Source organism: Dermacentor variabilis, chromosome 1, assembly GCF_050947875.1.
Source record: "Dermacentor variabilis isolate Ectoservices chromosome 1, ASM5094787v1, whole genome shotgun sequence".
NCBI lineage: Eukaryota > Metazoa > Arthropoda > Arachnida > Ixodida > Ixodidae > Dermacentor > Dermacentor variabilis.
Window position 1 is genome coordinate 199,248,232 of NC_134568.1, and position 13,927 is coordinate 199,262,158.

Consider the following 13,927-nt stretch of genomic DNA (forward strand, 5'->3'; position numbering starts at 1 on the left):
TCATCTTTGAGCATGAGTCGCGAGTCTTTTTTTTTTTTTTTTGTAGCGTGCTGACGATCGCCTCGGTTGCTGAAGAGGTGCGAAATTTTTTGTTTGGATTGGGGGTCAGCTCCTCTTGAATTCGCGTAATAGCGGGGACTGAGTGGTTGTACGGGCTGATGTACTCATGCTTACAGAGCCAGTCGTCGATATTGAGAGTGCCCGCGCCACGAAAGGTTCCAGGATAACGGGGCTAAGACAAGATGGCAGAAAGCGTTGAGGCTGAAGTCAAAGCGTCGCATTGTACTCGAGGTCGGAGGTATCACGAGAACGGCCCTGTGGAGTTCTGTATGAACTTGAGGTACACTGCACCTCCACCATAATGTTACGGGAAAGACAGTAAGGGGGACATATATTTACAGACTATTTACAAAGACTATTTACATAGCGAATTTACGTTGAACATGGTACTGTGGCAAGCGAACCTTGATCCAGCAGCCGGCGAGTAACTTCGTTCAAACTCGAGTACAGCGTCCCGCGAGTTGGCCATATTTGTGCAAACTGTCCATGGCGACGTGATAATTGTGCGTACCGAGAAAGTGTTCGATGCGGCACAAATTTTCGAGCACAGGGTGTCTGGCATGCGCCGCAGGCATCAGTGTGCGAGCAGCGCGCCGAGGAGGGACGGCCCGCAGCCGCCGGCGCACGCAGCAGCAGCGCCTCGTGCGGGGGCATGCTGGAGGCGAGCAGCGCGTGTCCGCTCGGCGACTTGGGCAAAGTGGTGAAGCTCGAGGAGTGGGCCGCGGCGGCCGCCGCCCCGCCGGGCGCTTACCGCTACCCGCACCACCACCTGCACCCGCCGACGCCGCAGCCAGGACCCGCACCGACTGGCCGACAGGTGGGCCGCTACGCCACCAGCGCAGGGGTGCCCGGGGAGCCGACACTCAAGGGCTCCCCGGGTCCCGTGGACTCTTCGCTGTTGGTCAGCTTCAGGGACAGGTGAGCATCACTCAATGCTTCCTTTTCCCCAACTGTTATGCATGAGCCAAAGGGCAGCACCCGTACACGAGCATGTTGACCGACAGTGCAGCGCCGTTCCCCTCGCCGCACACATGGTTCAATGTACTTGGTCACGTGGGCGGACATTGTAAGAATGGCTTCCACGTCGTACGCCAGTAGCCTATCAGTTACACGCCGTGCAACAGGAAAGAACGGCTTTTTTCGTTTTCGTAAAGGATGATGCACTGCTGGCAGCTGTAGGACCTCGGTGCTCACCAGGCAACTTCTATGCTTCCTTTCTATGCTTCTTGCCCGTGATTGAGGACATCTGTACTTCCACTCGATGAAATGTATGGGCGCTTACTTTGCCCGCTTCTTATGTTTCGGTAAGTGCATCCTTCTCGTGGAGGATTGCTTATGAGGTGCGAGCGGCCGAGCGCAGAAACTTGCCAGAGGCACCGATGCCTTTCCACCATTTATCTGCCACTCTGTATTTGTTTGGTGCCCACCAAACGCCGAGCTTCCCACCCGGCGTCGCGCTCTTCGACAGAACATGCAATTGCCACAAACTGTGTCTTTGCCCTTGTCCGTTTCCACTGCCGTGCCTGTGCTAAGTTCGCCATGTACTGTGTTCTTTTATTCCCCTGCTGGTCTTCACAGACTTGCCGCGTGGTCGCCACATGCCATTGCTTCCTTTCGCCTTCTCTGCCTGTTGTACATCTCCACAACTTCCATACGCTTACGTCGGCCATTACCGCCATCGCTTAGACCAACCGAAAGCTCAGGCGTAAAACGAAACTAATCTTTACTATTATAATAGCAAAATAAAATAAAAATTATAAAGTGTTGGAGAGCGAGAGAAGAAACATATTTATTAATCACCTAGTACTGTGCCCTGTAGCTCCGGGATGGCCCTGATATGGAATAACGCCCATGTCTCGTGAAACTGTAAACTATTGGAGACCAATGACGATGCTCCCCCTTCCCTCCGCCTTCCTCGTAGCGTAATTACATGGCAGTGATGCATGACGGTGGTGTTAGATATGGTGGAGTTCTGACTAGTGGCTGTCACTCGTGACTAATCTAATTCGAGGTAATGCAACCAGAAGCGAGCGTCATGTCGCTGCCTGCATCCTCAGCGACGTTGTCTATATTCCTCAGGCGCGTGTCGGTCTAATGCGATCGTGGTTGGTCGGACGCAGGTACTTGGGCGCTTCGGCTCCGCCCTTCGGGGGCATGGGTCCGTTCCTGGGGCCGCCGCCACCCCCGCACTTCCTGGGCTCTGCGGCCGAGTCCGTGGCCTCCAAGGGCACCTCCGAGGTTGCACGAAGACCGGCGGGCCGCGGATCGGCATCGGCCAGCCCTGCGAGCCCCGCTGGAGGTTCGTTGGCCCCTCCACACGTCACCAGGCCCGCACTGCCACCTGCCGCAACTTCGGCCGCGGGGACAGACAAGAGATCTTTCGCAGCCAATGAACATTCGTCCGGTGAGCAGCACTTCCACTGTCTCTGACCCACGCAATGTGACGCCCGCACCCCGGCTGTTGTACTGAATGCCGTACTTCATACCTCGGTGCTTGACCTAGGTGCTCTTACAATTCGACGCAGACAGAGGCACGTAGCACCCGCAGAATAACTAATATGTGCCGCACATTTTGAATGTTTGGGTTTCTCCTCGTGCGGGCTTTATTGCATTTATCCAGGCGCCGTAAAGAAATAAAAAAAACGAACAATAACTTCTTTTGTTTGGCAGTCACGAAGACAGCCTTAGTTTACACTTTGCAGTTTACACTTTCAACAATACCTTAAAATATACTCGCTGTTAAAATACATGTCTTTAGATATAGTACATCATAATTCGCCCGCGGCAACACGAATTTCAATCTCATTATTCAACCCAAACCATGGTCTTATATTTGCTGTAAATAATCAACTATGCTATACTTTGTGTCCCTGCATGTGCGTCGAGTTACCGATTGCGCTTCCGCAGAATCGTTTACCATATTCCGTATCCCTATGCTTGCAGTCATAGATTAACTCGACCTCCTCGGCGATCTGCTAGCCTGCTTGCTTAGCTCAGATGGTAGAGCGACGACCCCGCCGCGGTGACTCAGCGGCTTTGGCGTAACGCTGCTGAACACGAGGTCGCGGGATCGATTCTTAGGCCGTGACACTCGCATTTATATGGGGACAAAGAATACAAGATGAAGTTGAAGCTTATTCAAAATAGGAAAAGTACACAGGAAATAAAGTACAAGGACATCTGAATACCTAGCTCAAGGCTAGTTGGGATCCACACAGTTCCACAGTTGGGATCCACACAGATCCATACAGTCATAAGGGCAATACGACAAAGTATAAATAAATTATATATACATAGATATTCATTTATAAACACAAGGCAGGGAACGTGTAATAGCTACGAAAAAAAATTTGTATGTAGTAACTATACACTGCAAGTGAAAAATAAAAACAGATGTGTACACCATCGAGATGAAAACCCTATGCAGATAATAGTAGTGAGTGATCATGGGATTTCCCTGATATTGAAAAAAATTTTGCTTGTTTTCTAAGTACTCGATATCGCCCGAGTACTTAAAGTACAAGTACGCCCGAATACGAGTGCACGTTAAGGAATACCAAGTCGCGAAAATTATTCCAGAGTCCCCAATTTACGGTGTGCCTACCATATGTTGGTTTTGCACTCAAAATCTAAGAACAGAATTCTTCTCAATGGTAAAGCGATCGGCCCGGAAAGGCGTTTGTAAAGGGCTGAATCGCCGGAGCAGGACGAATTCTGTTCAACCGCGACGCTTTCTCTCTGAAAAATCCTGTATGGGCTTCCTTTGTAGCCTCGCGCTGCAGTCGGGTGGATGACCGTTTGCCCTCTCGCATCGACGAGTGCTGCCGCTGCCAATTTTCATTTGACCCGCTCTAATAATTTTCGTCGGGAAAGATGACCGTGGTTTACTGATACTAATGCCTGGTGTAGCTTACCATCAGAAATGAAAATGGCAAAAAACTTTACGACGGCAATACAGCACGATGCACAACTTTAATTTTGTCTTCGTTTCCGAAGTTTCACCTGTGGGCCGGAATATTTTTCCGTGCCATTTACTTTTCCCTGACGTGACTATACCGTTACTTCTCCAAGATTTCATTCTTGTTTGTTCCACCCTGTATGCATTTACTGTTATTCTACACTTCTGCACAATTACCTTTAAATATGCTAGGCGTTATGTACTCATATCTGGTTGCTGACGCGTCTTATTTTGTAATAATGTCGTATTATTTTAATTATGGTCGCACTGGTTACTATATGCTGAACATTGTACACGTATATTTTTTTTTTTGCCCCCATGTAAATAATTTTAAACTTGGACCCATGGCTAGTCGAAGGCAATGGGCCTAAACAGTGATGTACATGTTCTAAAAAAATCTTGAAGCTGAAAAAAACAGAAACAAATTTATAGGCTTGCACGTGTGACTTTGTGGTGACGTAAGGCCCTCGGCGAGGCGCTGAGCTTTGACGTTGATTACCCTCTCATTGTATTAATGAAAATAAATGTAAGATAAACGGCTAAGAAATATGTTAAGTATAAAAAATAAATTAGCGCTCTTTCCCGTCATCGAGTGAGATTTTGTAAAATCAATGGTAAAGGCGTGAAGAATTGTAGGAAAAATATTTCATCTTACTTTATTCAGACGCCTTTCTTCTAGTTAAAGAAACATAAACGAGTTGAAACTGAAATATTAGCGCATGTGGCATAAGAATACTGTAAGAAGTGAACTTGAGTGACTCGCCCGTCTACAAAACAAGAGCCGCCTGTGTACAGTTCACGACAGAATTAAGCTCACCAACAAAAACGGTGAGTTTTATTCTATTCAGCACATAGGCTGGAAGTGAGAGGCCGATTTCAGCTGCGGCCGTCGGAGGCTACCTGAGGCTCTGCGGCGTCGTTGCTGCAATGCTACAGTACCAAGCAATGATAACATTTCTTGGCCTGTTGTCTGGAAGCGCGCTTCACCCTCATGACATGGTGCAGTTAGTGGTAGCGCACGTACGACTGCGGTACCGAATTGCAATGAGGCAGAATCAAGCTGAACTGAGAGGCCCGTATAGCTTGCGACCGAAACAGTCTTCCGCATAAAGTTGTTCTCGAGGGGTCCTCATGATCACGTGGGTAATAGGGCCCAGGGTTGATTGAAGAAACAGCAGAACGAATCCTTAGACGCTTTCACATGTGTATCTACCCATCTATGAGCCAGTTGCGTCTGCTTTTAACAGGGGGATGTCGGTGGGAATGCAAGATAGGCTGGTAGAACATAAGAATGATGTCATATCATCTGCGTGTCAGGGTACGACAATCATATATATATATATATATATATATATATATATATATATATATATATATATATATATATATATATATATATATATATATATATATATACGTGCACGTGGGGAACACTCGCAGGGTTAGTCTAGTAGTAACACATTAATACCCCAGAAAATGGATGACAAAACGGTGCCGCGGTAGCTCAATTGGTAGAGCATCACACGCGTAATGCCAAGACGTGGGATCGTTCCCGACCTGCAGCAAGTTCTCTTTCTTTTTCATCCACTAACATTAACATTAATTTATCATTTCTTTAATTCGTTTAGTAATTACAAGTAATTTTCCCTGTGCTGTCCTTGGTGTCTTTGCTATTGGCTTGGCTTCTTATGAAGCCTTCTTCTTACGCGTTGGCTTCTTATGATATGAATATCAAAAAAAAAATTGGGCCCCTCGGTTAAACCCCATTTCTTCTCGTTTTATTGTATATATATATATATATATATATATATATATGTGTGTGTGTGTGTGTGTGTGTGTGTGTGTGTGTGTGTGTGTGTGTGTGTGTGTGTGTGTGTGTGTGTGTGTGTGTGTGTGTGTATATATTATAGGTGTGTGTGTGGGGGTATAATGCTGTTGACGTCCTTACAGTTTTCCTATTTCCACGAAGCACCTGTGAGCTTCCGTTATACGCCCGCGGTTGTCGTCATCTCCCACCGCGGTGAGCGCCGCAAATCACTGAATACAAGCGAGAAGACGCTTGCACAGAGCGGGCCCTTTTTATTGAGCTTTTCTTTTTCGATGGCGATGGCTCATAAATTCAGCGAAACGACCGCGCCCATTCAGTGGCAGGGCGCGGAGGTCGCCCACGCCCGCGCGCTCTGCCCCGCGATGTGCTCACCGTCAACGCCAGGTGCCGCTGTCAACCTGCGCCGGCGTCACGCGATAGGTCGCCACGTCCACTACGCCGCCGACGCTGCGGTAACAAATGTGGTTGATGCCACGGGTGCGCGCCGGGTGGCACCGAGCGCTTTGCCGGGAGCCGCGGTTGCCATCTCTACCTGCGCCGTCGCTTCCGTCGCATCACGCGACGACCTCTGGCGATCGGCGAACAACAAAAGGTGCGCTTTGCGCGCTACCAAAGTCCCCCCTTGTGCTCCTTTTCCCCCCCTACGCAATTCTCCAAACCGCAACATCCTCTAAAAAACTCCCCCCCCGCCCTCCCCCCAGATGCTCCCGCAGCGCGCGTTTATCGAGCGGGGTCATCAGAAGGCCAGGTGAAATATGCCCGGTGGCAAAACGCCGTGCCCACCTCGCCGACATTAATCACGGGACTCGAACCGCACATCACTCTCGTGTACGTCGCGCGCACGCTACCGCTCGCGCCAGACTGGCACCGCGCGCTGTCTCGCCTCAGCCTTCCGCGCACGTCCCCTGCGGCACTGCCGTGTGTCACGGCACGATTTTCAGGGGGCATTTTTTTTTTCTCTCTTGTAGTGTACGCTATACTTCGACTGAGACTTATCGTATTGAACGGAAATTGTCGACCTGTTTACATTAATCGTTCGTCACTCGACGCACGAGGGGCATAGGTATGAAGAACCAAACTCAAGAATATACGTGTGACATACTTAAAGAAGCTCCCTGTGAAGGTTCCCGTCCATTCATCATCATAAAACGAGCTAGTTGTCTTGTATAGCGTTGCTTCATCGCTGAGCGCTACTCTGAAAGCACTACTGAACTTGTGAAAGATAAAAGAATTTGAGCTTACGCCAGAGTGCCCACATTTTGTTTCGAAGTCGAAAGGAAGTTGAAGAAGTCATTTCATGTCAGCCCTTCGTTATATTCAACTGAATACGTCAAAAAAAAAAGGTAAAAACTCAACCTCCTTCAAATGCAAGGCATCAATTGCTGTCACAAGTGCTTTATCAATACCGCGTTTCGCTTTGCAGACCCAATGGAGAATGGCAACAATGCTCAATGCGCCTGATTCATAACGAACGAGAAATCGCACGTGGCGGAAAAAACAACAACTAACGCTCAATTTGACGTTGTCTCATTTCGTGTTGCGATACTGTATACACTTTTTTTAAATTTACAAATGAATCCCATGAATGGTTTATACCTGACGCAGGAGCAATTTTGTAGCCTTGTCCGTAAGGCCTTATTCAGGGCAACATTAAAGTTCCTGTCTAATCGCAACAGACTATTGGTCCATACAATTATTGGTCTAAGCTTATCCCGACGTTGGCGTACCTTCTGGCCGGGTATGCTTTTTTTATTTCTTATCATGAGTTAAGTTATGGCATCACTTAAGTTATGGTAGCTTTCTTATAAAAGAGAGAGAAACAAGAAAAGGCAGGAAGGTTAACTATAGAGGCACGTCCGGCTTGCTACCCTGCATTAGGGAAAGGGTATACAAGGAATAAAATAAAGAAAAAAAAGGGGGAGAGAAAAATCACTAGTCGACGTGCACGCGTGAGGTTACGCACAGAGTGTATACATGGCGCCTTTCGCAAACTGAGAAACTTTAGTAATGCCCTCGTTGCTTTCTGCGTCAGCGATGCGCACTGCCATGACCTGATTGCGATCTTCGCTTTCTTATGAAAGCTTTCAGTCAATGTGTAGCTTCGCAGGGCGATAAGCGCTATCAAGTGTGAGCCACTGCCATATTCTGACTACAATTTATTATCGATTCACAGCAGGAATAGCGGAACTGAGGACACGGGAAAAGGTGTGATGATTTCTGAAAGTACGGTATTCACCTCTGAATATTCACTCAAGTCAGGAGGCAAAAAACGAATCAGAAATCTAGAGCGGTATTGACAAATCAGTTCTGCGGAATCCCGCAAGGTGAGCTTCATAAAATGGAAGACTGCCGTCCACATTCAGGTGGATGACAGTGTACCCTTTCATAAATCAGTATTAACAGAAGCAATAGGTTCACTTATACGTGCTAGTGGCGTCCAAGTATTCATGTATCACTTCACGAGGGGTTTCTTAGACATATGAGGCATCCTTTGGGATGCTATATGGTATGACCATCATGACATACCGTGACCATCGTGACATCGAGTATGACGGTAGGGCAGCAATCGGTCTGCACGTAATACACCGGCCTACTGTTTTCCTGTGCAGGCACATCTGATGGGTGACGTGTGTCGTACGAGAACATTGAGCTTGCTAATTTGCTAATGCCAAAGCCTCTGCATTTAAAAATTAATTGTTAGATATCTAATTCTTCGGGAGGCTCCTAAAGGGCATTAAGGATACCTGCAACAAAAGAAATGTGGCCAGAAGACAGAAATAAAATGCTTTGCTTATCGACAGAAGCGAGTATAAACGTGCTCGCCTCGTTCTATGAGTGATGCGACAGTCGGTGGGCAAGCGGTGGCGTTTGCTTCCTGTGTCGCTGGCTCAGCATTGTGCGCTGTCGTAAGTTCCTTGTTGCGAACTTGGAAAGTCCGAACATTAGCCATATTCTGTGCTTTGCACATCCGCTTCTTCTCGCTTTGTATATTTCCCAGATGTGAGGAAACTGCGGAGAAAAGCACGTGCGCCCGGCTTCTGCCATCCTACTAAATGAAGCAAGGCCTAATTTCGTTACTTTGACCGCCGCATTGTATGCACTGGTCATCTGCAGTGATGGCCCCTGTTAACGCTAATCACGCACGATGTGCAAAGGGCAGTGACGCAGGCCCTTTGACGGTGCAGTGGATTCTGTCGACCGTGAAGTGCTATATGCGTGGCACTGCGACAATGCAGCCTTTCCGCAGCGTCGTTGTAAGGGCGTTGATTAAGTTTACAGACGCCACATTTATAACAATGAAAATACTATAAGGGAGAAGTTTACGCGGTATCTCTTCACTTACGGCAGAATTCTGAGATTTTGCTTTGCCCAGACCCCTTCCTTACTTTAGGCGAGGAGCGATTCATGCTTCCTAACTTTACGGTGCCCTTGGATGGTACAAATGTATCATGAGAGCTTCCTTCACTCTGCCTTACCATCGTTCATGAGCTGGTGAGGAACGCCTGCGTGAGCTGAGGGTCGCACTTCTGGGTCTGAATTTGATAAGAAATATTCAAATCGTAAGCCTTTACGAGGCTAAGAAACACTAGTCACGTTGTACATTTTGCGTATATATATGTTTATTTAAATAAATGCTTGAAGAAAAGAGCGCTACGAAGACGCGGACTAAAAGAGGAACATGTACGACGGACGGATGTACCGTCGTACATGTTCCTCTTTTAGTCCGCGTCTTCGTAGCGCTCTTTTCTTCAAGTCTGCAAAACCAACTCGCCCACATCAAGCTTCTGCTGCTTAAATAAATGCGATTGAATTTATACTTAGTTTCGCGCGCTTTGAGCTTCACAACAACAAAATAAATCTTGACAATAATCGGGTAATTATTCTGTGTCTGGAAATGACGTATGATTAACTGTCGGTGGCTACAATGGGTGCACTGAGCATTTGGCGACAAAATAGAAAGTATGCTGTTTGCCTTTCCTAGTTTGAGTGTATTTCTCAGAAGCGTTTCTCAGTTCGATGTGCAAAAGCACGTCGTGGCGTATTCCGCAAATAATTATGAAACGATAATCATCAATGCAAAATAAATAAAACTCGTCACCTACAGCCCGACGTGCATAGTCTTTTAATGACTATGAAGCAAAAGGTGGACTGAAAGAAGAACATAAAGAGCATTGACTACCAGTTGAAGCTTTTCGCAGAAACACGCTGCTTAAACTACATTTTTTTACGTAATCACGCTCATCGTCACGGTCATTGTCATAATAAATATGCTAGAATAAACAATGCAAATATTTTTGGCACATGACAATTTACAAGTAGTATTTTTTTGCCAAGAAGTGATAGAAGTGCGTTGCTAACATGCGAAACCTCGTTGCCTGATATTGAAAGCCGCTGTCGCTTCGGTTTCTGTTTTGTCTTTGCTTTTTCCGATGAGCTTCGTGTGCTGGAAGCATGCGTCGGCGAACTCTCTGATTTGTTGACTCCCTCAGACTCAGAGGTACCAGTGAATCTGAGTGAGCCCCAGCGATCCCCAGTTAACCCAAGTTAGGGTAAGTCTAAATGAGTCGAAGTGAGGCCGAAGTGAGTCTGAGTGAGTCGAGGTGAGTACGCGTACATATGAGTGCGTCTGAATCGCACACAATCGAGCCGAGTCTAGGTGGGGGAGCCCCAGCGAATTGGAGCTTGTGCGAATCAGAATGAAGATCAGAATCAAGTTTTATTGAGTTACTATGTGTAATACATAAATGAAGCTACAGAAGGAGGTCCCAGAGCACAAGGATGTAAGGGGACCTGAGTGACTTCTAGTAGTTCTGAGTCGCATGCGATTCCAATTGTTCTTTGTCCACGACACCTTAAGCGATGATTGGTTCACATAATCACGTGTAAATCTAACTCTGTGTATCCACGAGGACGATTCAGCCCACGATTCCGTAAGTCTGAGTGAGTCGGTGATTCCGTGAATGGGAGAGAGGCCGCGCAAGTAGGATCTACTTTGATGTAGCGCAGGCAGAACGACCGCACATACAGAAAGGCACATTAGACAACACAAAGCGTTTCTTGTTGTCTTATGTGCCTTTCTGTGTGTCCTGTCGTTTTGCGCGCGCTACGACAAAGTAGGTGCACGTTAAAGAACCCCAGGTGGTCCAAATTTCCTCCACTACGGCGTGCCTCATAATCATAAAGTGGTTTTGGCACGTAAAACCCCATAATTTTTACGACAAAGTAGAAGATGCCATGCCAACAAGGCCCATACAGCGTCCCTTATCGAGGGAGTATCATTTGTGACTCTGTGAACCCGAGGGAACCAGCTGAATCTGATTGCGGTGGGACTGACCGTCAGTGAGTTCGGAGGGGCCTGATTCCTTTTGGTTACTTTGGGTCTGAGCTTAAGGTATATCCTGTGAGGGAGCCTGAGTGGGTTGCGTTTATTTTTGTCGACGCAGGTGGGCTGCAATAAAGGAGCGCAATGACAGCTTGTTGAAATGCGCAGTCATGTGGACCACTTTTCGCCTGGAGTTTGTGTTCTCGTGCCCTATCATCGGCACTGAAGCCCCTTTCAAAGAACGACCTGCTTCCTTTCACAAGCGCTCATTTAAATGTTATAAAAAGGAAAATTGTTTGTCATTTGCTTGAGTGACTCGCGGGCGAAAAGATGTGACCGACAGCTATCGCGCACTTCACAACTTGGACGCATTTCTCGAGCAAGTTATCCCCTCACCCTCACCTCCAGAGTGAGCAAAAGCATTTCACGAAAATTCGAGAGCACTTCTAGAAAATACGAAAGTGTGTGAAGCATAGATCGACCGCGTTGGCGATCTTGTGTTGAAACGTGGCAACTAAATATAATCGCAGCATTGTTCTGTCCGCGCTTTGTAGGCTGCCCAGGGTATTCGTCATGATCACTGAAGGTCGCCTAATTAACTTACATGAGCATCATAAGATTTGAACTTTAAACTCACGTTGCCGTTTCTCGTTGCAGTTTTTAACACGAATGAGTTATATGCCTGGCTACAGTGTAAATCGAATTTAGAAAACACGTTTCGGCGATGTAACAAATATGCGCGACGTTGAGCAGAATCCAGACAGAGACCCTGATATCTAAAGCTAGAAGTTGTAACTTCTAGGACCGATGAGCACAAAAAAGTTATATTGTTGGATTGTTCTGCCTTAATTTTCAACAAATCAAACATGAAGTTGCACAGCGCGTAACAACGTATTTAATATATCCACCAAAAGCTCGGCGTTGAGAAGGTAGTGACGCTGACAAGCCAAGTTAAGGAAATGCACGCGTTCGTTAAACGAGAGAGGCGTCGTTATGGTTGGTCTATATGGTAGAACACTCACTGGGGACAGCACCTGTCGCAAGCGGCCACCGTCGTGCTGCCGACATTAGCTCACGCGGAACGCCGACACCTCAAGCGAAGCATCTCTTCTACGGGACGTCGTGGTAACGCCCCACCGCGAGGACGCGAGTATCTATGCCCCACAGCAGCTACAAGGGGTGAGGCCGCTAAAGTGCTCTTTTTCTGACGCTTGTGGATGTAGCTGTTAGCTACTCATGGTATGCCCACGATAACTATAGTGTTAGACATTGAACCAGCATAGTTTCTAGAGCATATTCTCTTGCTCAAAAATATTGTAACAAATGTTTTAGTATGTTAAAAACCTTTGAAATAATAGACTATGCTAATCTATTTCACATCATGCCAGTATGTGTAAGCTTGAAGAGAGAGAGGCCATAAGGTAGGAGATAGGGGAAATGGAATTGAAAGAGCAGAAGAAAGAGATAAGTTCACTCTTTGCACAGTTACACAGACAAGCGTTCATCGCTGAGGTAATCACGGGTGGTCATGCAGGCTGGTGCATTCCAAAAACCCAGCAGCGCCTCTGTGGCCTTGCACATAGCAGACGCATGAGGCCACGGGCCCAAGATATTCTCTATAAAAGGCGTTTTCTAAGTGCCCTAAAGCTTTTCGAAGGGCGCTCCTCTCATCTTCGTATGTGGGGCAGTCACAGATGAGAATGTTGATGGTTTCCTCAACACCACATGTGCTGCAATTGGCACTGTCCGCCATTCCAATTAGGAATGAGTAGACGATTTTAAAAGAAACAACTATTTGCTGGCGGCCCAGTAACGTTTCTTCCGGTCGGTTAAAGCCCGGTGAAAGTTGTAATCTGATATGTGGGTCCATGGAAAATAGGCGCTAGTTGGTAAACTCCATGTATTCCATTTTCTTAGAGTTATAATATGGGCAAGACCGCTGAGGTGCCACACTGCATCCATTGTCGGTAATAGTATCGAGGTTCTTTCACATTCTCCATGGTCCTCATGGGCAGCTTTGTCGGTACATGCATTCATTGCTAGTGATGTTACAGTGTCCAGGTATACCCACTGAAATACAATGTCGTAGCTTCTATCCACCGCTTGATCGCATGATAATAGCGCAATCGTATATCTGCTACCAATTGCTCATGTGGGCTGCGTCACAGAGCTGATAAGAGTGACTGCAGGGCTGCCTTTGAGTCACAGAATATAGCCCATTGATTTTGTTACTGCTGTTGCACATAAAACACTGTGCTACGGAGGGTAGCAAGTTCAGACCCTGTCGTTGTTGTGACGCGGCTGATCTTGAACTTGCAGAATGACGCCGACGGAATAACTATCGCATCAGTATTGCTGGTTAGAGTCGAAGAGCCAGCTGTATATATGTGAATTCGATTGAAGCAGGAATCATGCAGTAGATGTAGAGCGGCTTGATTCTGGGTACAAGTTGGCAAGTCGGACTTATTTGCAATTCCTGGAATGGAAAGACGCGCTTGTGACTGCCGGAGACACCACAAAGGGCAAGGTGATCTTGCTGCAGGCCTGCAGTCTGATGGAAGAGAGGATCGCTAGGAGGCTACAATGCCCGAAAAAGTTGCATCTCGTCTACTTTCCTAGAGAGGAGCAAGGCGTTGAGACTGTAGTCAGGAAAGGTGTCGAAGGCGATTTCTAAGGGTGTCTGTGGCGACATACGTACTGATGGGATGTTCCCTGGCGATGGCAATTTTTGCGGCTGTTGAAGCGCATCGCGGTAGTG

The 13,927-nt window shown here is 47.2% G+C and overlaps 1 protein-coding gene across 1 annotated transcript in view; it reads left to right on the top strand.

Moving 5' to 3' along the window:
- The window catches only part of LOC142590728 (uncharacterized), a 225,907-nt gene that overhangs the window by 22,368 nt on the left and 189,612 nt on the right, over nt 1-13,927 (top strand). Inside the window, exons 2-3 of the mRNA XM_075703161.1 lie at nt 632-978; nt 2,181-2,464. Of these exons, the coding sequence (XP_075559276.1) occupies nt 713-978; nt 2,181-2,464 (550 nt within the window). The 5' untranslated portion in view covers nt 632-712. The remainder of the gene's footprint in view (nt 1-631; nt 979-2,180; nt 2,465-13,927) is intronic.